This window comes from Heptranchias perlo, chromosome 38 (assembly GCF_035084215.1).
Source record: "Heptranchias perlo isolate sHepPer1 chromosome 38, sHepPer1.hap1, whole genome shotgun sequence".
NCBI lineage: Eukaryota > Metazoa > Chordata > Chondrichthyes > Hexanchiformes > Hexanchidae > Heptranchias > Heptranchias perlo.
The window spans coordinates 14486709-14513911 of NC_090362.1; the positions used below are offsets into that span (position 1 = coordinate 14486709).

The window sequence follows — 27203 nt, forward strand, 5'->3', positions numbered from 1 at the left end:
GTTTTAAATTGCCTGGATGAATCATTTGATTTGGGTTGTGTCCCTTGTTTGTCTTATCCATTCTGCATCGATCAGACAAACCTTTTCCTTGCATAAACCCCCGGCATTCTCAAAAGCTGGTGATTCTAGTACTTTGAAAGCAGGGCCTGGTCTCGGCCCGCAAGGAGGCCTATCGCTAAGCTGATGATGTCATATTTGTATTGACAGTACCCTCCAACATGATGTTCCTTGGTAATAACTCGACAGAAGTTGCAATGAGCTGTTCCCTATTGCTAAGCTAAGGAAATCGCATCCTTTTGGAAGCGTGCAGTAACTTTTATACTTGAGTTGAAAGAATGGACATCCGCCTGATTGAAGTAGGCCATTTAGAGACCAGGCCGTAGCCTTGAAGTTAGCTGTTTTCAGCAGAGGCGTTAATCTGTTCATTTTAAGTAAATAGGTTACTGCCCGCGATCAAATAACGCAAAACGGGGCGTCACGTGAGAGAGTTAGGCCTCAGTCCACTGATATCGGCAACAGTCATTTTGAGGCTTGTATTAAATAAATTTACATGCCAGCAAAAAAAGAAACCTCCAAATGCTGAAAGCGCCTGGCCGGTCAGTCAGCATCTGAACAAGAAAAGGCAGGGCGAGGGTGGAGAAGGATCACTTCCCAACCTTAACCTGTCTTTTCAAATAAGGCACACGTTTAACCGAGGCCCTGTGTCATCTACCGTTCTGTGCGATGCTCCGCGCAAGTAAACCGGCTTGAAATACCACAAGGACAAATGGTCTAAATGGGTTAGTCCCTGTGCCCGACAGTTTCACGGTTGAAAATCGAGGAAGAGGTTTCCACTGAATTTCCGACACCCCGATTCCTCGGCCCAGGTGGTCCCAGGAGTTAGCTGATCCCCATTGGGGTTGGAAGTAAGGATGTTGCAGCTGGCCTCAGTGCCCCTGGCTGGGAAAGAGGGAAAACTCGGGTTCTTGCTCCTGGTCACTACGCAATGACTCACACTGGAAAGTGTGCTTGTGTGGATGTTGGGCGAGAACAGGACCAGCAGAAGGCTCTTAGAGCCTTGAGAAACTGGGTTTATTAGTCCACCGTTGAGATAAATGAGCCAGATTTAACAGCACGAGTGTGAACACAGGCACTAAACTCCCAGAGTTTGAGGTAAAATCGAGCCAGCATAAAAGCATATATGGGGTCCCCCAGCTCAGAGATAGGCAGTGGCTTCAGAGTAGGGAGTTTCTTGCGAGCCCTGCTACGAGAAGTATGGTCTTGCACAGATATCACAATACAACGACAATATTCATTAACGCAGTGACAAGAGGAGAAAATGCTGGAAATACACAGCAGGTCAAGTCAGCAGTGAGGAAAAAATACGGACATTTTCTCTGCTCTCTGACACTGTGTATATTTTCAGTGTTTACTGTTTTTGTTTCTAGCATTTATGGGTTTTCAGTTTTTTTTAAAACTCCATTAATACACTGTGATAATCTCAGCGCAGAAATCTGGTTGATCTGTTTTTAAAGACCGTACCAATTTTGTTTCAAAAACATTTTTTTAAAAAAAGATTTTTTTTTTTTCTCCACTGCAAAACAGCATCACAAAATAGACCAAAAATCAAAACACAATGGAGCTAATTCTAAGTCAAGAGCAAGTGAGAGCTGCTCATGGATGCAGCACACAGATGGACACCATAGTTATTGTAGGCTCAGTTCCAGAACCTGACAGCTCCGTGCCCAATCGCACCCTCCGCTGCGAACTGGTCGCTTGTACATTTGTCGTCGTGACTATTCATTCCATATACCGAGGCTGATAGTTAAATAGAAGTGATGTTCCATTGATGAAACTGACCCAAATTATGCTAGGACTGGTACAGATGTAATCTCCCTTTCTTCACCCCCCACCCTCCCCCCAACCAAAGCATATCTTGTCCTCATCTGTAATCCGACCAGAATTGACAGCACTGTTGTGGGAGTAAATGTGACTGTAACCATTTGGCCCATTTCAAAATGATCCAGATGTTATCCCAGGTTGTTCTTGAGGTTGTGGAATTTAATTGGTACGAATAGTTTAGTGTTCTTGCATTGGGGCAAGGTTATTTCAATGAGATAGGGTCAGGTTAACCGCCAGAATGAATAACACACGGGCATAGACGCAGCCACTAGGGGAATGGGTGACCTTGCCCCTCTGGCTCTCTTTATACACGGTAGCGCCTTTTGTACATTGGCTCCGTTTTTCCTGAAAGTTCAATTTTATGAATACATCTATGATCAGTTCCTCTAAAGGCCTACATTGAGAGACCAACCATGACGGCCCTTCTGCAGTCACATTCAGTGGGACCCGACCCGAACAAAGTTTATGACCTTAGCAGCTTAGCGTATATCACCACTGTTTTCACTTCATTGGCTTATCAAATATATATATATTATATATATATATTTTTTTTAAAAACTTTTGAGAATTATCAGGAGGTTAAGGAAAATCATGAAAATATAATGTCGAGGGGATTCTTTTCATAGTTTTTGTAACAAAAAAATAATAAAATATCTTAATGTATGTTAGGCCAAACAAAAGGGATACCTCAAGGTAATTACCAGCATGGTTGAGAAAACCAATCCAGTTTTGTCCAAAAGTATTATATATTACACTTTGTAGTTTTGTCCTATGGTTTAATGTTTTGTGTTAGAAATTTTACAGGGATAATGCCAGATCTGATTGGTACTATCAAGTGCTAGAATGAAAGCTGTCATTGCTGTACGATATAGGGTCTCTGGTACCACATTCATTCAATGCAGTTGATGTGAAACACAAAAATCACTAATAATTTGGGCCTCATCTCCTGCCTTCCTGGCTTCTGCACTGTCCACCCTCAACCAAGTGGACAAGGCAATCTGGTTTGCAGACATCTTCATAAGCACCACTCCTTGTTGGCTGGCTAGGTAATGAACTTTGGGATCGGGGAGGATCCCCTGCCCGATTCGATCTTCTTTCCACTGCCCATGGTGGAGTGTTCTGCCAGCACATCTCGTAGTCTGGCTTGGGGTTTCTTGCAGCTTAGCAACATAGGGTAACTGAGTTCAGTGTGAAAGCCAAGGCATAAACTCAAAGTCCAGTCCTGTAAATGGAAGTCTAATGCCTTACCTCTAGGGCTTGATTTGACCCATTTGTGAAGTTAAGTTGCAACTAAGAGAACGATTGGATCAAATCTTAAATGTACGTGTGCAAGTAATGAACAAAAAGGTGTGCAATTCTCATTCATTTTAGCGTATTAGGGACTTGCTGTGGTGTATGGTGAAACAACATTCTCTGATCTGTTAAACCCCAGAGAAAAGCAAACCTTTCGGAGTCCATTATTGCCAGTAGTTTACGGGTATGTTTATTATTAAATATTATTTTAGTTGCTGTCTCTGATCCTTTCTGTTTTCTAGCTGGACCTCCACCAGGGCAGGGAAAGCTGAACAATCGTGCCCACTGTAGCTTTCAAATAGGGGCCAGCCTAGCAGGACCCTCCCTTGTACCAACTTGTAATCTAATTCAACTGCCAAAATGAAAAGTGCCTTTGGCAATTGGGGGGTCACTCCAATTGCCATTTGCACCCTGGGCTAGAGATGGGGTTGGGGGGGGGGGGAAAGAAAACCGGGCAGGTTTCTCCGACTGAAAGCACACTCGTGCGGAGTTTAGACGAGGACAGAATCGGGGTCGGCAGTGATACCTGTTGGTGCTCACACGTGGACCTGGCCCAAAGGGCTGTTGGAACCTGTGGAACTGAACCCAAACGGGTTCGCTGCCTTCAGGAGAGAAGGGGCAGGGATGGAAATTATAGATTAGAAAAATAAATCTATAGCAACAAATGAGGATTTTCAACTTCCATCATTTTTCAGATACACAGCTGATGAGCAGAGTGTATATTGAGGAGTGCGATTAGATCAATCGTCACATGTTCTGTTTTGAGCAGTTAGTCCAGGGCTTCAGCCCCAGGGTGAAATATCTCTCATGCAGGTTTGGTCTGCCTTGAAAAAATGAATGGGGCCCAATTAACCCTACACCCAACTCCTGTTAACCAATCACTCAAGCCTGAAAACATGAATGGCAGCCATTGAAGCTTCCTATGCAATCCAATCCGCCAATCCAACTCCGTTCCAATCCAACTCCGTTCCAATCCAACTCCGTTCCAATCCAACTCCGTTCCAATCCAACTCCGTTCCAATCCAACTCCGTTCCAATCCAACTCCGTTCCAATCCAACTCCGTTCCAATCCAACTCCGTTCCAATCCAACTCCGTTCCAATCCAACTCCGTTCCAATCCAACTCCGTTCCAATCCAACTCCGTTCCAATCCAACTCCGTTCCAATCCAACTCCGTTCCAATCCAACTCCGTTCCAATCCAATTCCGTTCCAATCCAATTCCGTTCCAATCCAACTCCGTTCCAATCCAACTCCGTTCCAATCCAGTCCACCAATCCAACTCAGTTCCAATCCAACTCAGTTCCAATCCAACTCAGTTCCAATCCAACTCAGTTCCAATCCAACTCAGTTCCAATCCAACTCAGTTCCAATCCAACTCAGTTCCAATCCAACTCAGTTCCAATCCAACTCAGTTCCAATCCAACTCAGTTCCAATCCAACTCAGTTCCAATCCAACTCAGTTCCAATCCAACTCAGTTCCAATCCAACTCAGTTCCAATCCAACTCAGTTCCAATCCAACTCAGTTCCAATCCAACTCAGTTCCAATCCAACTCAGTTCCAATCCAACTCAGTTCCAATCCAACTCAGTTCCAATCCAACTCAGTTCCAATCCAACTCAGTTCCAATCCAACTCAGTTCCAATCCAACTCAGTTCCAATCCAACTCAGTTCCAATCCAACTCAGTTCCAATCCAACTCAGTTCCAATCCAACTCAGTTCCAATCCAACTCAGTTCCAATCCAACTCAGTTCCAATCCAACTCAGTTCCAATCCAACTCAGTTCCAATCCAACTCAGTTCCAATCCAACTCAGTTCCAATCCAACTCAGTTCCAATCCAACTCAGTTCCAATCCAACTCAGTTCCAATCCAACTCAGTTCCAATCCAACTCAGTTCCAATCCAACTCAGTTCCAATCCAACTCAGTTCCAATCCAACTCAGTTCCAATCCAACTCAGTTCCAATCCAACTCAGTTCCAATCCAACTCAGTTCCAATCCAACTCAGTTCCAATCCAACTCAGTTCCAATCCAACTCAGTTCCAATCCAACTCAGTTCCAATCCAACTCAGTTCCAATCCAACTCAGTTCCAATCCAACTCAGTTCCAATCCAACTCAGTTCCAATCCAACTCAGTTCCAATCCAACTCAGTTCCAATCCAACTCAGTTCCAATCCAACTCAGTTCCAATCCAACTCAGTTCCAATCCAACTCAGTTCCAATCCAACTCAGTTCCAATCCAACTCAGTTCCAATCCAACTCAGTTCCAATCCAACTCAGTTCCAATCCAACTCAGTTCCAATCCAACTCAGTTCCAATCCAACTCAGTTCCAATCCAACTCAGTTCCAATCCAACTCAGTTCCAATCCAACTCAGTTCCAATCCAACTCAGTTCCAATCCAACTCAGTTCCAATCCAACTCAGTTCCAATCCAACTCAGTTCCAATCCAACTCAGTTCCAATCCAACTCAGTTCCAATCCAACTCAGTTCCAATCCAACTCAGTTCCAATCCAACTCAGTTCCAATCCAACTCAGTTCCAATCCAACTCAGTTCCAATCCAACTCAGTTCCAATCCAACTCAGTTCCAATCCAACTCAGTTCCAATCCAACTCAGTTCCAATCCAACTCAGTTCCAATCCAACTCAGTTCCAATCCAACTCAGTTCCAATCCAACTCAGTTCCAATCCAACTCAGTTCCAATCCAACTCAGTTCCAATCCAACTCAGTTCCAATCCAACTCAGTTCCAATCCAACTCAGTTCCAATCCAACTCAGTTCCAATCCAACTCAGTTCCAATCCAACTCAGTTCCAATCCAACTCAGTTCCAATCCAACTCAGTTCCAATCCAACTCAGTTCCAATCCAACTCAGTTCCAATCCAACTCAGTTCCAATCCAACTCAGTTCCAATCCAACTCAGTTCCAATCCAACTCAGTTCCAATCCAACTCAGTTCCAATCCAACTCAGTTCCAATCCAACTCAGTTCCAATCCAACTCAGTTCCAATCCAACTCAGTTCCAATCCAACTCAGTTCCAATCCAACTCAGTTCCAATCCAACTCAGTTCCAATCCAACTCAGTTCCAATCCAACTCAGTTCCAATCCAACTCAGTTCCAATCCAACTCAGTTCCAATCCAACTCAGTTCCAATCCAACTCAGTTCCAATCCAACTCAGTTCCAATCCAACTCAGTTCCAATCCAACTCAGTTCCAATCCAACTCAGTTCCAATCCAACTCAGTTCCAATCCAACTCAGTTCCAATCCAACTCAGTTCCAATCCAACTCAGTTCCAATCCAACTCAGTTCCAATCCAACTCAGTTCCAATCCAACTCAGTTCCAATCCAACTCAGTTCCAATCCAACTCAGTTCCAATCCAACTCCGTTCCAATCCAACTCCGTTCCAATCCAACTCCGTTCCAATCCAACTCCGTTCCAATCCAACTCCGTTCCAATCCAACTCCGTTCCAATCCAACTCCGTTCCAATCCAACTCCGTTCCAATCCAACTCAGTTCCAATCCAACTCAGTTCCAATCCAACTCCGTTCCAATCCAACTCAGTTCCAATCCAATCCACCAATCCAACTCCGTTCCAATCCAATCCATTCCAATGGTCCAGTTCAGTTCCGATCCAATCCTATGCAATCTAATCCAATCCAATCCGATATAATCGAATACAATCCACGTGTCCGGTTCAGTTCAAAACCTCCCTTTCCCTAGGCCAGCCAATCAAAGAGTGGTATGCGCGACGGTTGCCAAGTAATCTGGCTGGCCAGATTGTCCATCCCTCCAAGTGAAGGGAGGTGGAGTCTGGAACATAAACATTGAAGGAAAAAAAGGGCGGGGGGTCTGTTAAAAGTGTTTCTGCAGTGGTATAAGTAAATGACACCATCACATTGACTATCCATTATTGTTTCTGAAGTGCTACAAATACCCCAGAGAACTGGTGTGCCAGTGTAGGTTCTGGGGATGCTTTATTTTTTTTTCCCAGAAGAATTGAGGCTAAAAGGAGAGTTTACAGATGGAAGGTTGCGGTGTTCTGGGTGTAGTAATGTGGATCTGGGTGTAGATGTGGTTTACACAACCAAACCGGCGTACCTTCCGAAACTGTGGGTAACAAAGGAACTGAACATTTTGGGACATATCTTTGCAGCAACGAGTCACTGAGCTTAATGGAATGGTGATCATTTATAACCAGGACTCCCAAGTAATGGTAAAGCTGAGACACAGTTCTGTGCAAGTGTAGTGTTGTTTCAGTGACTATTGATTGCAGTTGACGTGATACATTGATGGGTGCTGGGGAATCTTTGGTACTTTTTTGTTATAAGCACGAGTCTCAGTTTTCGATTTTAAACAAGGAAGGATTGGTTTTCCACAAGCCATCTGGCAACACCTTGATGGGAGTGCAAGGGATATAGAGATGGAAGTGTATTCCCGACCAGGAACGGTTCAGATACAGAGCTGGTCAGAATGAGTCTCCGTTCAGGGGAGACGAGGGAGTTCTGAATAAAGGCACTTAATTACTGCACAAGACTAGAACGATTCCCAAGAGAATTTAGTCGAGTTCAGTCATCTAGTCGGGAATGGAAGTATGGAGATGATCATTTTATTCTCGTGGTGGGGGGAGAGTCCTCTAAATTCTGGCCAATTCTCTCTAGAAAACTAGGGAGGGGCAGAAACGGACACGATTGAAGCTCTGTATCTACAGCCTGGTGGTGTTCAACTCCTCAAGTCGGTGTCATCGTATATTAATTGTTTAAAAACACTCATTGTACAGTTCAGTGCAGACACGGATAGACAAGACTGGCCAGAGATTATTACTATTACTACCTCCAGGAGGGAAAAATGAACACTTTAGATGACATATTGCAAGGATGATTTTCCCCCCTCCCCCCAACCCTGCAAGTTGTTTATTAAATGATTATTTTTTTTTTAAATTGAGCAGTGAAAGATGGCCAATTTATTAAATACAAAAAAAATGACTTGCTGTGTGTAAATTATTCATACAATTCCTGTGTTTATATGGAGATTTGATTCGCTAGTTTAAAAAAAAACTTCAAATGTTTTGTATATTCTGTTGTAAGAATTTATTCCTGTTATTTCGATATATTATGGAATCTTTTCATTCGAGAGGAGAAAAAAAAGGGGAAAAAAAAAGAAAAAAACTTGTCTATTTTGACCGGCTGAAGCTAAAGCGATTATAGGTTCTTCTTACTTGGCTTTTTCTAGTAGTTACAGTACAAGATTTAAGTTAAATAAAAATCTGTATGCAAAAAAAAAAAAATCTCACTTGATGTTATTGCCTCTGTGTCTCTTTCTTTGGGATCTTCCTCGTGCCGGCCAGACGGAAAGACCACCCGTGGTCTGGAGAGATGAGTAAACTCAGGTTATAGCCCTGAAAGTGAGGTGGGCGAGCAGCGATAGGATTTGAGGGGTTTCAAATATTAAAGGGAAACGGCGGGGTAGATGGGGGGAAGCCAGCCTCCCCTCCAGTAAGGGATTCCAGAAAAAGGGGACATAGAATTCGAGCTCAGCTGGTTAAAGGAGAATCCAGGAAAACTTCACACAAGAGGACTGTGGGAATCTTTGCCCCTGGGCGGAGCCATAGATGTAAAGTGAATTGAGGTGTTATAAAGAGAGATGGATACTTGGGGAGTAAGGGATATGGGGAAAAGACACGGACTTGGGAATAATAGCTGTCGTGCTGAACAAAAATTGAGGAGCTGGCTTGATGGGCCGAATGGCCCAGTCCTACATCTTGTTTTTCGTGGTAGTTATTCAGCAATCAGATACACTCCGTATAAAATGAGCTGGGCTGTAGAGAGCCAACTTCATTGTGGATCGATGAAAGTGTGGGCTGTCTTAGTGCCTGCCCCTCCTCCTCCAAGCTAAACGTGAGTTAGTCCTGCAAGGCTACACTTTCCCACAGTTGGCGTCGCATCACACAGGGTGGCCTGCCACAAATCTCTCAGCCACAGCTACAACTTGCATTTAGATAGCGCCCCAAACGAAGGAAAATGTCCCAAGGGGCTTCACAGGAGTGCAGTTTACAATAAAGTCAATTTAGTGCATGGTCATTTTTTTGCATAGGACTAACTGGTCTTCAGCACCCACAGCTCGCTTTCTATTCCTCACCCCCTTCACTTTTTAATTTAGTTTTTTTAATATACAAAGATTCTCAGTGATCAATCTTTCATGGGGGATGGGGAATCACAAGGCACCATACCATTAAGACTTTTTAGCATCGCTTTAGTAGTCAACTGATCTCTGCCTACACAATATAAAGTGACAATCTGGACCTCCATTCTCTGGTTATCTGGTGTTCCATGCGAGCAGGATGGTCTTTGCTTAGCATTTAACTTTGATGAATCCTGCGGCTAGTCAGTTTTGTTTGGACTTGTACTCTTCTTAGATTTTTCTCTTGACCATTTGTACCCCCAGGTCTCATTGTCCATCCTTTGATTGACACATTAAATAAAGACCCTGCCTATTCAGGTGGACGTTAAGATCTTGCAATGGGTTTGGTATTCTGGAAGGACGAGAGTGAACTCGTGTCGGTTGAAATCTAGCATTCGTCAGACTTCAGATTGTTTATTGGCCTGTGAGGTCAGTCCAGATGTGTCCAAATTGGTGATACTGAAATCAAACTCTGGTGTCGGTTAATCCCAACAATGAGATTCAGGTATCATCTGGAAAGATGCAGCTGGCCTTTTGGCACGTGAGAGAGAAAACCAGGTACTGTTTCACCACGTGAAGAGTCAATCCTAGCTGAAACATTGTTCAATCTATTAGAAGTTTATTAACCTGCTCTGTGTTTCTAAGACCCTGTTTCATTTCATATTTCCAGTACTTATGCTTTTCTTTTTAGTTTAAATATTGAACAACTGGTCACTGCACCTTTCCAGCAACAGATGGTCAGTCATCAGTGCTGTGTGCAGTATTGTCCCATGTCAAATAATGCAGTGCACCACAGCCTATTCCAAACTCCTAGAGTTTCATGTGAGCATTTGAAACACAGCAAGGAATAGCATTGGTCCTCTGTACTTACATTAAAGGCTTTGCTTTCCAAGTTGCTTTTGAAGCACAAAAAGCATAGTACTCCAGATCATTGGATACAAGGCCTCATACCCACTATTTGGCTCATAGGAACAGGAAGAGGCCATTCAGCCCCTCAAGCCTGCTCCACCATTCAATTGGATTATGGCTGATCTGCACTTTAACTCCATGTACCCGCCTTTGCTCCATATCCCTTGATAACCTTAACTAACAAAAATCCATCGATCTCAGTCTTGAAAGCTCCAATTGACTCCCAGCATCCACAGCCTTTTGGAGGAATGTTCCAGATTTCCACTACCCTTTGTGTGAAAAAGAGCTTCCTGATTTCCCTCCTAAATGGTCTAGCTCTAATTAAGAATATGTCCCCTAGTCCTTAATTCCCCATCAGAGGAAATACATTCTCTGTATCTACCCTATTGAATCGTTCTTTAACATTTTGAAGACCTCAATCAGACTGCCCCTCAATCTTCTAAACTCAAAGGAATACAAGCCAAGTTTATGCAACCTGTCCTCATAATTTAACCCTTTTAGCCCTGATATCATTCTGGTGAATCCTTCCTGAGGGGCGGTGCTCAAAAGTGAACGCAGTAATCCAGATGCAACTTTCAAGGAGCCAAGAGAATCGTACTCAGTATCTAGTCACCAGTGTGAGTCAACATGTCTTCATGCCATGGAAATTTCATTCCCTGACACTAAGTCACAAAGCCAGAGACTCAAATTTCCTTGGGCAAAGTATTAAAAGAGGAATTCCCTTCTCTCAAATCCTTACTGAAGGAAATCTTTAACGTAGTGACGTAATACTTGAGGAGTTTTCACCCTATAGTAAAGAAAGAAATTGCATTTATATAGTGCCTTTCCTGTCCTCTGTATGGCCAAATATGTTTTACAGCCAATGAATTGCTTTTGAAGTGTGTTTGCTGTTGTGTAGTCCTGTTCTACTACAACCTGTTCAGTTTTCAGTGATAGCATTAGGAGGGAGCAGAGGCAGCTTGGGCGTTGACAGGCCCAGGCAGGTCTCTTACTAACAGGCATCACCTCCCACTCACCATGCTGACTTTTCTAAACCCAATGCCTCTATTGGTCAAATGATGTGCATGTGGCTTTTTCACCATGGAACCTGGGTTCAAATCCAGCCCAGACTAATGGGGATAAATGGTTCCCTGTGTCTGCTGTATGAGCCCTACATGAGTTGAGTTTGGACAGTCTCAAGCTAATTCCTAATGGACATGGGCCTAAAGCAGAAAACTGCCCCTAATTTGGCATCAACTGAGCGATCTCATTGAGGGAAGATTTTGTCTGTCAATTTCCTTTGTTCGAGGGGCCACGGGATGGTTGAAGTGGGAAATGGAAAAAATATACGGTGGGGGTGGGGGAGAGAGGGGATCATTCTGAGGTTGGGGCAGGGTACAGGGAGCTTTACTCTGCAACTGGCAATGGTATATCTGGCCTGAGTGCGCTTGATGCTGACATTGGGTGCCTAAAATGGCAAGAGTTCCATTTAAAAGCACTGGAACGCCTCACTTTGATAAGCACAAGAGCTGGTGGGCCTTATCTGTTTGTGCAGGATCTTTAGGACCTCTGGAGTTGAGGAGAAAGTAAAGGATGATGGACATGTTGGACCCTCATTCATCCAACCAGCAGCATGTGGATGTTATGAATATAACTCCCATATTGTATGTACAAACTGATCACCTTCTCCTCACTTTAGCTCTTGTGGATTTTGTGATATATGTTCGTACAGAACATTAAAAATCCCCCATGCAAAGCAAGAGCCTGTCAGCGAGTGTCCAAAAGTTTGAGTAAGAGGGGAAGGTGCACACCTTGCAACCGAAGATGACAGTTCATCAAACCCATTGGATACATTCAACCACCAAAATGGGGTCTAACTGCAAACTGGTAGGTGTTTACCCCTCTTGGGGCAACTTGTGCGTCTGTGTGTATATAGGGGTAATATATACCAACTAAGCAATTGTAAAAATCTACTGAAGCTGTCGAAGTAGGTACACTCTGCCGAGAATCTCGGGTTTTCCTATTGAGCGGCAAGATTCTGGAGATCTGTGATTCCCTTCAATGGCAACTTATTGAGTTGCAGGTGGGAGGCAGAAAACATAGGAAGTCATGTAACAACACAAATTGAATAAATATTGTGCATAAGAGCAAAGAAGGAAAACTTTACACAAACATAAAGGTTAAAGAACTGAATTCAAAACTGTCATCACCGCCGTCAAAAATAAAGCACCCTTAGACCCCTCTAAATTGCAAATTACCACAACATTTCCAACTTCCCTTTCCTCGAACATGTCGCCTCCCAAATCCGTGCCCCTCTTTCCCACAACTCCGTGTTTGAATCTCTCCATTCAGATTCCCGCCCTTATCAAAGTCACAAATGACGTCCTCTGTGACTGTGACCATGGCTCACTATCTCCCCTCGTCATTCTCAACTAATCTGCAGCCTTTGACAGGGTCGATCGCACCATCCTCCTCCAATGCCGCTTCTCCGTTGTCCAGCTCAGTGGAACTACCCTCTCTTGGTTCCACTCTTACCGATCCGATTGTAACCCGAGCATCTCCAGCAATGGTTTCACTTCTTGCCCCCGCCCCGTGAGTCTGGAATCCCCCAGAGATCTATCCTTGGCCTCCTCCACTTCCTCATTTACATGCTATTCCTTGGCAACATCATCCCTGGACATGGAGTAAGATGCCACATTTTTGATGACAACATCCAGGTCTACCTCTCCATTGCCTCTCTCTACCCCTCCACTGCCTTTGTGTTGTCACATTGCTTGTCTGGTTTGTATGAGCCACAATTTCCTCCATGAGAGGACGGAAGCCATCATCTTCAGCCCCTGCCACAAACTTCGTTCCCTAGCCACCGATTCTAACCCACTTCCTGGCCACTGCCTGAGGCTGAACCAGACTTTTCACAACCTTGGTGTCCTTTTTGACCCTGAACTGAGCTTCCAAACCCATATCCTCTCCATCACAAAGACCGCCCACTTCCACCTCCATAACATTGCCCGCACCCACCCCACTTCAACCCATTTGCTGCTCTAACACTCAACCATGCTTTTGTCATCTCCAGACTCAACCATTCCAATGGTCTACTGACTGACCTCCCATCCTTCATCCTCCATAAACTGCAGCTCATACAAAGCTCTGCTGACCAACCCATCACTGTCCTCACTGACCTACGTTGGCTCCTAGTCCCACCTCCAATTTAAAATTCTCATCCTCGTGTTTCCATCCCTTCGTGGCCGTGGCCATGCCCCTCCCGATCTCTGTAACCTCTTCTAGTCCTACAACCTCTGACTCTCCCTGCTTAAACCCCTCCATCTCAGAACCTCCCTCCTCCATTAAGACCCTCTTCTTTCACCAAGCTTTTGGTTACCCCGCCAATGTCTTCCAGCTTGGCAAGCTGTAACTAGTGGGGTGCTGCAAGGATCGGTGCTCGGGCCTCAGCTATTTACAATCTATATTAATGATTTAGATGAAGGGACCAAGTGTAATGTATCCAAGTTTGCTGATGACACAAAGTTAGGAGGGAAAGTAAGCTGTGAGGAGGACACAAAGAGCCTGCAAAGGGATGTAGACAGGTTAAGTGAGTGGGCAAGAAGGTGGCAGATGGAGTATAATGTGGGGAAATGTGAGGTTATTCACTTTTGTAGGAAGAATGGAAAAACAATATTTTTTAAATGGTGAGAAATTATTAAATGTTGGTGTTCAGAGAGACTTGGGTGTCCTCGTACAAGAAACAAAAAAAGTTAGCATGCAGGTACAGTTAGCAATTAGGAAGGCAAATGACATGTTGGCCTTTAATGCAAGGGGGTTGGAGTACAAGAGTAAGGAAGTCTTACGACAGTTGTACAAGGCTTTGGTGAGGCCTCACCTGGAGTACTGTGTGCAGTTTTGGTCTCCTTATCTAAGGAAGGATATACTTGCTTAGAGGCAGTGCAACAAAGGTTCACTCGATTAATTCCTGGGATGAGAGAGTTATCCTATGAAGAGAGATTGAATAAAATGGGCCTATACTCTCTGGAGTTTAGAAGAATGAGAGGTGATCTCATTGAATCATAGAAGATTCTGAGGGGGCTTGACAGGGTAGACGCTGAGAGGTTGTTTCCCATGGCTGAAGAGTCTAGAACTAGGGGACATAGTCTCAGGATAAGAGGTCGGCCATTTAAGGATGAGATTAGGAGGAATTTCTTCACTCAGAGGGTGGTGAATCTTTAGAATTCTCTCCCCCAGAGGACTGTGGATGCTGAATCATTGAATATGTTCAAGGCTGAGATCGATGATTTTTGGACTCTGAGGGAATCAAGGGATATGGGAATCGGGCGGGAAAGTTGAGTTGAGGTCGAAGATCAGCCATGATCTGATTGAATGGCGGAGCAGGCTCGAGGGGCCGTATGGCCTACTCCTGCTCCTATTTCTTGCGTTCTTATGTTCTTATCTCTTTCTTTGGCTCGATTATGTCTCTGTGAAGAGCCTTGTGATGTTTTGCTATGTCAAAGGCACTATATAAATGCAAGAAGTTGCATTCCTACCTGCCTTACCCCCAGCTCCTGTGCTATTCACATAAATGCATTTTATGAGAAATTTCTCTTTAATGTCTCCTATTATCTCAAGCTAACCTCACTGCACCATTTAACCGTCCGCTGATTTCCACTCGAGCACTTTACTTCTATTTCTCTCGTGTGTGTCGTTTCCCCTTCTGTTCCTTTTTAAATGCTGTTTATCTGTCAGTTCACACCTGAAATGTGAGCTCTCTTTCTCTCTCCACAGACGCTGCCTGACCTGCTGATTGTTTCCAGTGTTTCTTTTGGGTTTTTTTTGTTACAAACCAAGACCCCGTTCAGGTGGGTGTTTAAAGACCCCATGGCGCTATTTGAAGAACAGCGGTGAGGTGGGCTGGACAACCAACACCACCAAAAGCAGGATCAGCCACTCATTCATCTCATTGCTGCCTGTGGGATCTTGCTGTGTACAAAATGGTTGCCTCGTTTGCCTCCAAGACAGAAGCTCAAAGTAATTCATTGTATGTGAAACGCTTCAGGCTGTATCTGAGAAACATGATGAGGTATTGTAACAGTGCAATTCTTTCTTTCCAGAACTTAAAGTAAGCCCATATATTTGTGGCCTTTTCTTTACTGACTCTTCATTGGAGTATTGTTCCTTCAGTACCATGTCCAAGCGGCCTTTGACGACGGCCATTGCCTGTGGTGGAGGCATTACAGTCAATCCCAATCCTCCCCTTAGCCAAGAATCATAGAATGGTTACAGCACCGAAAGAGGCCATTCAGCCCATCGAGCCCATGCCGGCTCTTTGTAAGAGCGATTCAGTTAGCCCCATTCCCTGCTCTTTCTCCGTGGCCCTGCAATTTTTTTTCCTTCAAGTATTTATCCAATTCCTTTTTGAGATCACATGCACTTCCAGTTGAGGTCACCGGATGGTGATCAGGAGCAGAATCTGCACCCAATTGTCCCCCTCCATTAATTCCAGGCCAGTTGAGATCTGCTGAGCATGAATGAAGGATCAAACCTGGAACCCCCTCAGTTTGTAGCTCAGCAATTCACTGAATAAACTCATCGGGCCATCAGAGGGAGCTAAATCAGCAGCTCTTCAACCGTTTTAATGCTATTTTTTTTAGTATTTTTAGTATTAGAAGATTAAAATATTTTATCGTTTAACAATCACAAACCCTAAGCGATTCCTTTTTGGCATCTTTTTGTTGCAATGTGAACGTGTCACAAGTTTGTTTAGAGAAAGAATATTTGGGGCAGAGTTCAGCTCTTCGAATGTAAACACGGTTAGGAAATCACACAGATGTTATCAATGCCCTTGACGCAAACACTTTAAGGCCTGTTATTGTCTCACAAAATTGCAAGTAATACAAAGGTTAACAGTGCAGTTCACAGCATAAAATAGGACCATTCATTCAGCAGTGTAACTGGGCCTAAATCTCAATGTGTCGAAATAATGTATGAAGCACGTCCAGATTTTTTTTTATTCATTCTGGGCATCGCTGGCAAGGCCGGCATTTATTGCCCATCCCTAATTGCCCTTGAGAAGGTGGTGGTGAGCCGCCGCCTTGAACCGCTACTGTTCGTGTGGTGAAGGCTCTCCCACAGTGCTGTTAGGAAGGGAGTTCCAGGATTTTGACCCAGCGACGATGAAGGAACGGCGATATATTTCCAAGTCGGGATGGTGTGACATGGAGGGGAACGTGCAGGTGGTGGTGTTCCCATGTGCCTGCTGCCCTTGTCCTTCTAGGTGGTAGAGGTCGCGGGTTTGGGAGGTGCTGTCGTAGAAGCCTTGGCGAGTTGCTGCAGTGCATCTTGTGGATAGTACACACTGCAGCCACAGTGCGCCGGTGGTGGAGGGAATGAATGTTTAAGGTGGTGGATGGGGTGCCGATCAAGCGGGCTGCTTTATCCTGGATGGTGTCGAGCTTCTTGAGTGTTGTTGGAGCTGCACTCATCCAGGCAAGTGGAGAGTATTCCATCACACTCCTGACTTGTGCCTTGTAGACGGTGGAAAGGCTTTGGGGAATCAGGAGGTGAGTCACTCGCTGCAGAATACCCAGCCTCTGACCTGCTCTTGTAGCCACAGTATTTATGTGGCTGGTCCAGTTAAGTTTCTGGTCAATGGTGACCCCCAGGATGTTGATGGTGGGGGATTTGGCGATGGTAATGCCGTTAAATGTCAAGGGGAGGTGGTTAGACCTTCTCTCGTTGGAGATGGCAATTGTCTGGTGCGAATGTTACTTGCCACTTATGAGCCCAAGCCTGGATGTTGTCCAGATCCAGCTGCATGCGGAGACGGACTGCTTCATTATTTGAGGGGTTGCGAATGGAACTGAACACTGTGCAATCATCAGCGAACATCCCCATTTCTGACCTTATGATAGAGGGAAGGTCATTGATGAAGCAGCTGAAGACGGTTGGGCCGAGGACACTGCCCTGAGGAACTCCTGCAGCAATGTCCTGGGGCTGAGATGATTGGCCTCCAACAACCACCACCATCTTCCTTTGTGCTAGGTATGACTCCAGTCACTGGAGAGTTTTCCCCCTGATTCCCATTGACTACAATTTTACTAGGGCTCCTTGGTGCCACACTCGGTCAAATGCTGCCTTGATGTCAAGGGCAGTTACTCTCACCTCATCTCTGGAATTCAGCTCTTTTGTCCATGTTTGGACCAAGGCTGTAATGAGGTCTGGAGCCGAGTGGTCCTGGCGGAATCCAAACTGAGCATCGGTGAGCAGGTTATTGGTGAGTAAGTGCCGCTTGATAGCACTGTCGACGACACCTTCCATCACTTTGCTGATGATTGATTGAGAGTAGACTGATGGGGCGGTAATTGGCCGGATTGGATTTGTCCTGCTTTTTGTGGACAGGACATACCTGGGCAATTTTCCATTTTGTCGGGTAGATGCCAGTGTTGTAGCTGTACTGGAACAGCTTGGCTAGAGGCGCGGCTAGTTCTGGAGCACAAGTCTTCAGCACTACAGCTGGGATGTTATCGGGGCCCATAGCCTTTGCTGTATCCAGTGCACTCAGCCGTTTCTTGATATCACGCGGAGTGAATCGAATTGGCTGAAGACTGGCTTCTGTGATGGTGGGGATATCGGGAGGAGGCCGAGATGGATCATCCACTCGGCACTTTTGACTGAAGATGGTTGCAAACGCTTCACCCTAGTCTTTTGCACTCACCCGCTGGACTCTGCCATCATCGAGATGGTTCAATATCCATTCACTTGATACAGTTCAGGCTCCGAGAATTCTCGTTCAAGAGATGGGAACCGGGTCTATTGTCGGTTTTGAAGAGATTTGTCTTTCAAGTGAGCAGTCGAGGGATAGCCCATAGCGCAGGGCAACACAAAGGGTGAAAAGGGACAGAGAAGGAGTGGCGAGATCGTAGGAGGAAGAGGCAACTGGGGAAGTAGTTCTGGAGGAGGCTCTGAGGTCCTGTGAGAGCAGGGAGACGGTGCGATGAGTCTCGATCTCAATATGGTGAGGGTGGAGGGTGGAGGGTGGAGGGTGGAGAGTGGAGGGTGGAGGAAGGAGGATGGAGGGTGGAGGGTGGAGGATGGAGGGTGGAGGATGGAGGGTGGAGGATGGAGGGTGGAGGATGGAGAGTGGAGGATGGAGGGTGGAGGATGGAGGGTGGAGGATGGAGGGTGGAGGGTGGAGGATGGAGGATGGAGGGTGGAGGGTGGAGGAAGGAGGGTGGAGGATGGAGGGTGGAGGGTGGAGGATGGAGGGTGGAGGGTGGAGGGTGGAGGATGGAGGGTGGAGGGTGGAGGGTGGAGGGTGGAGGAAGGAGGATGGAGGATGGAGGGTGGAGGATGGAGAGTGGAGGGTGGAGGATGGAGGGTGGAGGATGGAGGGTGGAGGATGGAGGGTGGAGGATGGAGGGTGGAGGGTGGAGGATGGAGGGTGGAGGAAGGAGGGTGGAGGAAGGAGGGTGGAGGATGGAGGGTGGAGGATGGAGGGTGGAGGAAGGAGGGTGGAGGAAGGAGGGTGGAGGATGGAGGGTGGAGGGTGGAGGATGGAGGGTGGAGGATGGAGGGTGGAGGATGGAGGGTGGAGGGTGGAGGATGGAGGATGGAGGAAGGAGGGTGGAGGATGGAGGGTGGAGGATGGAGGGTGGAGGGTGGAGGGTGGAGGAGGATGGAGGGTGGAGGATGGAGGGTGGAGGGTGGAGGAAGGGTGTAGGTTGAGAGAATTACAGCATATTCACCGACCACTTTCACAAAAACTATTGTCAGTGGGGTGCTGTCTCTGGGTGTCCCAGCATCTCTTGTATAATCAGCTGTAGGACCTTTCCCAGAGTCTCCGCTGTAAGCAGGTGACTCAGCGGAGGGACATGAATGAAGCCAGCGTTCCTGTTGCCATGGTGCAGTGAAAGGTAATAAACGTAATCACAAAGATACCTATGGAAATATATTTTTAAACGTCAGGTGAAGACGATCAGACAAACATTTTGAAGTAACTCAATATTTCCAGCACCCCTGAAGCTGGGTCTGTGCTTTCAATCACGTTCCAGTACCTTCCACGGGGGTCACTCAACATTGGCCCTTGGCAGCCTGTTCCTGGGTACTCTAGGTTTAATTAAGTGATGGGACGGGGGTCTGAGTCTGTGATTCCCCCCACACGGTGATGGGACGGGGGTCTGAGTCTGTGATTCCCCCACACACGGTGATGGGACGGGGGTCTGTGTCTGTGATTCCCCCACACGGTGATGGGACGGGGGTCTGTGTCTGTGATTCCCTCACACGGTGATGGGACGGGGGTCTGTGTCTGTGATTCCCTCACACACGGTGATGGGACGGGGGTCTGTGTCTGTGATTCCCTCACACACGGTGATGGGACGGGGGTCTGTGTCTGTGATTCCCCCACACGGTGATGGGACGGGGGTCTGCGTCTGTGATTCCCTCACACACGGTGATGGGACGGGGGTCTGTGTCTGTGATTCCCCCACACGGTGATGGGACGGGGGTCTGAGTCTGTGATTCCCCCACACGGTGATGGGACGGGGGTCTGTGTCTGTGATTCCCCCCACACGGTGATGGGACGGGGGTCTGTGTCTGTGATTCCCCCCACACGGTGATGGGACAGGGGTCTGTGTCTGTGATTCCCCCCACACGGTGATGGGACGGGGGTCTGTGTCTGTGATTCCCCCCACAGGGTGATGGGACGGGGGTCTGTGTCTGTGATTCCCCCCACACGGTGATGGGACGGGGGTCTGTGTCTGTGATTCCCCCACACGGTGATGGGACGGGGGGTCTGTGTCTGTGATTCCCACTGTAGACAGTTACTAATTGGAGACAGGATTGGAAAACATACAGTCCCAATTGTTGTATTTTAACTCCTTTCACTTGCAGTGTGGAAACTGGGAATACCCTCCCTCCCAATCACATTCCCGTTCTGGAGAGCAGGAAAAGGCGATAGAACAGCCCTGACGCCTCGGCTCAACCTAGATCTCCCGGCCAGGGGTTGTGAATGGAAGCCTAGGGACGCAATAAGATGTCCGCCTGGCTCTGGCCTACAGTTAGAAGGGAAGTGATCCAACTTATGAATCCCATTGCCCCTAACCCATCCATAAAGGATTAGAGTCTCAAATCTGAGACTGTACAAGGCTACCTGGTCCAGTTTAAGAATAGTTGAGCTGATGTTGAATGCCTGGGCTGGTATTGGCCACCTCGCTGCAGGATCCAGGAGATTAATCTTTAATTCCTGGAGATTCCAGGACAATCCTGGAGATTTGGCCACCCCAAGGACTGCATGAAGATTGGCCACTACGGTATCATTAGGAAGTGTAATCCAGGAGAGTCAGTGCCTTCGGGGAGGCGAGAGAGAGGGAGAGACGGGTTTTCTTCCTAACATCCAATATCTGATAGTTTCCGAACTTGATTTAATTGCTGCAAGTGAAAGGGTTTAAGGAACCTTGGGCCGATTTCTGAAGCGATTTCTCAAGTATTGAGGTGTTTAATGTTTCTATTATTTTACCTCCCTGCGTCTCTGGAATGGATGATTCCAATATCCATCCCGGATAATTTCTTACAGATGGCTCTCATGTTAATCCGTGACTCGATCTTCTCGGGACCTCCTTCTACGCAGCAATTTCCCGCTGGACAGGAGCCAGCAACGTCGCGATCTTTGTATCCGTGATTCTTGGCGCACTGTTCAAGAATAATCGTCTTCGACGCTGCTGCTACTCCAACATGGACAACCAGCTTTACAAAACATAAAGTACAAGACATGATAAAACTCAGGCCCAAATCATTCAAAAGTTTTGTCGTTGAAGATAAAGTTGGAGCTTTTATGCCCCTCTGAAGTCTGCCCTCCTCTCCTGGAGCTCTGACTCTCGCTGGGCACCAGTTACCGTCGGGTCCCTCACCCTTCTCCACATGACCCCAAACAACGAGTGTCGGCACAGTCTTACTTTGGCAGCATCACAGCCCAGCCGATCCTCTCCTCACCCAATGTTCACACATGCACACATACACATGCACACATACATGCACACATACACATACAGGCACATGTACACGTACATGCACATGCACACATACATGCACACACATACACAGACACGCATACATATACATGCACACACACGCACACAGACACACACATACATGCACACACAGATACACGCACACATACACATACGCACACAGACATGAACACACAGATGCACGTACACACACAAGCACATGCACATACACACGTATACACATGCACGCACACACGCATATGTGCACACATACACACACGTGTACATACACCCACACACACACACACACACACACACACACACATAAACACTCTTTCCAGCATTGGGCAGTAGATATCGATCAGGAGTGAGATCTCTGATTTTTCCTCTCCCAGGCCCACCTCAGCTGTAATTTAAGCAAGTAGAGGGTCCACCAGCAGCTTCTCCGAGCGACTCGAGTCGGGCAATGAATGCAGTCTGGCCAGTGTCACCCGAACCCCAGGAACAAGCTTTTAAAAACCTGTGGCTGTTTGGTTTCCCATATTCTGGTCAGCAGCTCCCGGGATCGCTGGTAATGTACTGGCAGTTCCACAGTTTCCAGCCGAACATTCTCACCCAGGCCTAACTTCTTGAGCTCCTGGGGAAATGAGAGTTGTAAAAAGTTTTTAAAAAATATATAACTGTTACTTACGTTAATTGTCCCTCCCTCCTCGCCTGAAGGAGTTGAGCTGAGTGAGGTTAAAACCCACAGTCGCTGGCAGCTGGCATTAAAAATGAAACCACAGTGGCTCGGTTGGTAAATGCACCACCTGGTGTGGTACTGACCCGGGAAGGGCCCAGGCTCGATCCCTGTTCAGCTCGGCTGAAGCAGCAGTCGGGAAGGGGGCGTTACCTCTGCCTTCTACTCCCTTGGGCCAGGGACTATCAGCCAGAGCGACTGCTCCTGACTGCTCTCCAGTGTCCCTTGGTGCAAAATGCGGCTGCGCGGACATTGAGGCAGGAGAAGGATCAAGCTCAACAGTGATGCCCCTGTGGGCGAAGAGTCAGCCGACACTCACTGTCTTTACGTAGAATTCTATACAATTTACAGCACAGTAACAGGCCATTCGGCCCAACAGGTCTATGCCGGTGTTTATGCTCCCCACGAGCCTCCTCCCACCTTACTTCATCTCACCCTCTCAGCATATCCTTCTATTCCTTTCTCCCTCATGTACATATCTGGTTTCCCCTTAAATGCATCTAAGCTATTCGCCTCAACCACTCCATGTGGGAGCGAGTTCCACATTCTAACCACAATCAGGGTAAAGAAGTTTCTCCGGAATTCCTTATTGAATTTATTAGTGACTATCTTATATTTATGGCCCCTAGTTTTGGTCTCCCCCACAAGTGAAAACATCTTCTCTACGTCTACTCCATCAAACCCCTTCATAATTTTAAAGACCTCTATTGGTCACCTTCTAGGGAAAAGAGCCCCAGCCTGTTCAAACTTTCCTGATAGCTGTAAGGGCTCAGTTTTGGGATCACCCTTGTAAATCTTTTTTTGCACCTTCTCCAGTGCCTCGATATCCTTTATGTAATATGGAGACCAGAACTGTGTTGAGTGCTCCAAGTGTAGTCTAACCAAGGTCTGTCTGACACATGAAGAAAGGCCTCTTGAGTGAGGTACCAGAGGGTGGAAGATCCCTTGAGGGAAGGAGGAGAGATGATGAATAAGAGACAGTTATAGTTGTTGGATATTGGCGGCAGCAAGCAGTTAGGAAGGCAAGTGGTATGTTGGCCTTCATTGCAAGAGGATTTGAGTACAGGAGCAGGGATGTCTTACTACAGTTACACAGGGCCTTGGTGAGACCACACCTGGAGTATTGTGTGCAGTTTTGGTCTCCTTACCTAAGAAAGGATATACTTGCCATAGAGGGAGTGCAGCGAAGGTTCACCAGACTGATTCCTGGGATGGCAGGACTGTCGTATGAGGAGAGATTGGGTCGACTCGGCCTGTATTCACACAAGTGTAGAATGAGAGGGGATCTCATTGAAACATATAAAATTCTGACAGGGCTAGACAGACTGGATGCAGGGAGGATGTTTCCCCTGGCTGGGGGGGTCCAGAACGAGGGGTCACAGTCTCAGGATACGGGGTAGGACATTTAGGACTGAGATGAGGAGAAATTTCTTCACTCAGAGGGTGGTGAACCTGTGGAATTCTCTACCACAGAAGGCTGTGGAGGCCAAGTCACTGAATATATTTAAGAAGGAGCTAGATAGATTTCTAGACACAGAAGGCATCAAGGGGTATGGGGAGAGAGTGGGAATATGGTATTGAGATAGGGGATCAGCCATGATCATATTGAATGGCGGAGCAGACTCGAAGGGCCGAATGGCCTACTCCTGCTCCTGTTTTCTATGTTTCTATGTAGGGAGGGAGCTTGAGTTTGTTGAACATCTTAGCAGAAAGATAAGTCGTATTGGAAAACCATTAATTGGAAAGTCATATAATCTTTTTGTCAAAAGAAAATCCTCACCTAAAATGTTAGAAAGGATTCTGCCCTCAGGCACCATCTCTTAACAAAATTCTTTCAATTTCCCTTGACAACAGGAACATCAATTAGACCTGTTCAATCAAGTCACTGACCAGAAAGACATAACAATGCCCGTGGCTGTGTGCAGGGGAGTAAACAGCCACTGAAGGGAACAGTACAGGTCTGTCTGCTGAAACGAAACCCTATCTGTCTCCAACTGCAAAAAAAAATGGCCTTTCTCCGAGCCAAACACATCACCGAAAGAAAAAACAAAACAAAAAACTGCCTCAAAGCAAATCACAAATCCTTTCTCACACACAACAACAAAAAAAAAATACAGAAACTGGCCTTCAAAGTACTAACAAACTGCACTTTCATGGTTCCCTGAGACTGGACACACTGGACTCCTTTCAGAGATAAACAGAGCAGGGTCAGTGAGACACAGATTAGATCAAGTGAATTTGGAAGACCAAATAAGTCAGAAGTTATGAATGTGTTTTCTTTCCTATTTCTATAGGTGTCGGTTGTGGCTCAGTGGGTAGAACACTTACCTCAAGATTCAGAAAGTCATGGGTTCAAGTCCCACTCCAGAGACTTGAGCACAAAACCCAGGCTGACGCTCCAGTGCAGTACTGAGGGAATGCTGCACTGTTGTCTCTCAGATGCGATATTAAACCAAAGACCCCGTCTGACCCCTCAGGTAGACATAAAAGATCCCATGGCTCTATTTTGAAAGAAGAGCAGGGGAGTTCTCCCCGATATCCTGGCCAATATTTATCCCTCAACCAACATAATTAAAAAGAGATTATCTGGTCATCATCACATTGCTGGGACATGACCTGAGAGGGCCTTGGTTTAATGTCTCATCTGAAAGACGGCACCTCCAACAGTACAGAACTCCCTCGGTACTGGCACCAGGAGCGTCAGCCTGGAGATTATGTGTTCAATTCCCTGAAAGTGGGACTTGAAACCACAATTATCTGACTCAGAGGCGTGAGTGTGAGCCGCGTCTAACACGGATTAGCTAGCAGAGATACGCACGTAAGTAAAATTATTTTGTGTTGGTCTCAGTACCTGAACTGCAGCCCAGCTGGGGTTAGTGATGTATTGTCAGAATGGTCCAAAACCTGTAAGTAGATGGAACGCCAATAAATTAAACGACACTGTGCTAAACCCGAATGGGTGTGGACGGTTTAAACGTCAATAAGTCTCAGATTCTACAAGAAGGGGCATAGCCTTAAACTTAGGGTGAAAAAAAACTTAACTCTGCCTCCATAGGTAACATCTCACTCCCTACCGACTGTAGTTTAACCGTGTGAGGGAAATGTATGGGATAATGTGCAGCAGGGCAGGCAGTGAATCTTGTACCATTGTGATAGACACTGGAAATAGAGTGGCCCACTTGTCTTACCACCAGATCTCTGGTAAATGGAAAAAATGCCCCCCAGACAGACCATGTGGATCAGGCTAAATTACTAATTGTGAATTTTTAAACGAAGCAAAAGTATACAGAGCAGGAAGCTCAATTAGCAGATGAAAAATAACATTACAGTCCTTAACTCTCACCCGTGCTCTAAACCCTTTTTGGCGACCAAAATAATAGGTCCTTCAATGGTTTTATTTGAATACCTTTCGGCTTCTATGGAGTTTCACCTCGTTGACGTGATTTGACATGGCGACTCAGCCCAATGAACTAAAGCTCATCACGTTTATTCTGAAGATGAGCAGCCTCTGGATATGGACGTGTCAATCAAGCCAGGTTTCAACGTCTCCCCGTTCTAAGGTACCTGATTCAAGCATTTCTCACACCTCCTGAACAAAGCAAAACTGCCACAGTGGGCAAGAATCTTGCCAGTAGGAGCCCCCTGGTGGGCCAGGCCTCCTGCTCCTGATCCAGCTAGCCCTGCTGAGTGGACGTTGGGCAAGGACGTGATGCCTTTCACAGTTGAACATCCTGCCAGTGCTCGCAGGCTAGGCTCACCGTGAGGGCGTTTGGGTGAGGTACAGGAGGACACCACGGAGGAGACCACCTTCGTTTGGGGGGGGAACGGGGGAGCGGAGAGCAGAGGGGAATATTGGGAAAGTAAAGAAACAATTCTTGTGATGAAGTGACTGCACCCATGCGAAAGAAATGGCACGAGATTATCGCAGAGAATAGAAAACTGTGAGCTACTCCACCAGTAACCAGCACCAACTGGGAATCGGAATCCATGAGCAAATCTCAGGTGTTCCGGCGTTTCTCCTTCCCTGTTCTGCAGAAATCTAAATAAGTAAAGAAAATACTTGCATTTATACAGTGCCTTTCACAACCTCAGGACTCCTTTACAGCCAATGAAGTACTTTTTTTGAAGTGCAGTCACCATAGTTATGTAGGAAACGCGGCAGCCAATTTGCCCGCAGCAAGGTCCCACAAACAGCAATGAGATAAATGACCACATCATCTGTTTCAGATGTTGGTTGAGAGATAAATATTGGCCAGGATACCGGGGAGAACCCAGCTCTTCTTGGAAATAGTGCCCGTGGGATCTTTTACGTCCACCTGAGGGGGCAGACGGGGCCTCGGTTTAACGTCTCGTCCGGAAGTCGGCACCTCCGACAGTGCAGCACTCCCTCAGTACCGCGCTGGGAGTGTTAGCCTGGATTGGAGTGGGGTTTGAACCCACAATCTTCTGAGTCAGAGGCGAGAATTACATACAATTTTACAGCACATAAACAGGCCATTCGGCCCAACGGTGTTTACCCTCCACACGAGCCTCCTCCCACCTTATCAGCATGCCCTTCTATCCCTCTCTCCCTCTTGTGCATACCTAGTTCCCCAACCACTCCATGTGGTAACCAAGATCCACATTCTCACCATTCCATTGTATAAGGGAGCCATCCTCCTCTTCACTCAACCTGGGGCCTTGTTACCTTTTCTTAATTTTCTCGCCCCCTTCCTCCTGCATCGCGCTCCCCCGACCCGCCTGCTCGAAACTCCATTCACGAGAGATTTCTCAGGCACCGCCTACTTTTAGAGGCGGAGCAAGGATCAGGAAGTGGGAGAGAGGTAAGGGATTAAACGAGACTTTTCCAGAACAGGTTAAGGAGGATCGTCTCGCCAGCTCGTCAACAAAGCAACTCACCGTCTGTACCTCCAGGGATTGAAAGAAAAATAACCCCCCCACCCCCACTCCGACACAAAGCCCTTAACTTCTGGTATTTCAAAACCAGAGACAAGATTTAAAGATGAAGTCAAGGCAAGAAAGATCTAGTTCTGGAAACAGAGAGCTGTAGCTGTTTGGAGGCATTGACTTCAATGAATTGCAGCAGCACCTAATATTAGACTGCTGGTGTCTGCTTCAAAGGTCTTCGGTCTAATATAAAACAGAATTTCACACGGACGTCCTGTGTATTTTGAGCTCGGTGAGTTTTCTAACCAGTTGCCCTCGCAGTCCCAGCCGGCTCAGAGTGCCTGCGACTAAA

General features: G+C 46.5%; 1 protein-coding gene across 1 annotated transcript; it reads right to left on the bottom strand.

The window, feature by feature from the left end:
- Positions 1 to 18866: 18866 nt before the first annotated feature.
- On the bottom strand, positions 18867 to 25998 carry pgpep1l (pyroglutamyl-peptidase I like). The gene is given in 5 exon segments (XM_067973278.1): positions 18867 to 19159; positions 20736 to 20962; positions 21746 to 21862; positions 24816 to 24868; positions 25920 to 25998. Coding segments are annotated over 5 exon segments (600 nt in total). The 5' UTR covers positions 25954 to 25998; the 3' UTR covers positions 18867 to 18990.
- Between the last annotated feature and the right edge of the window lie 1205 nt (positions 25999 to 27203).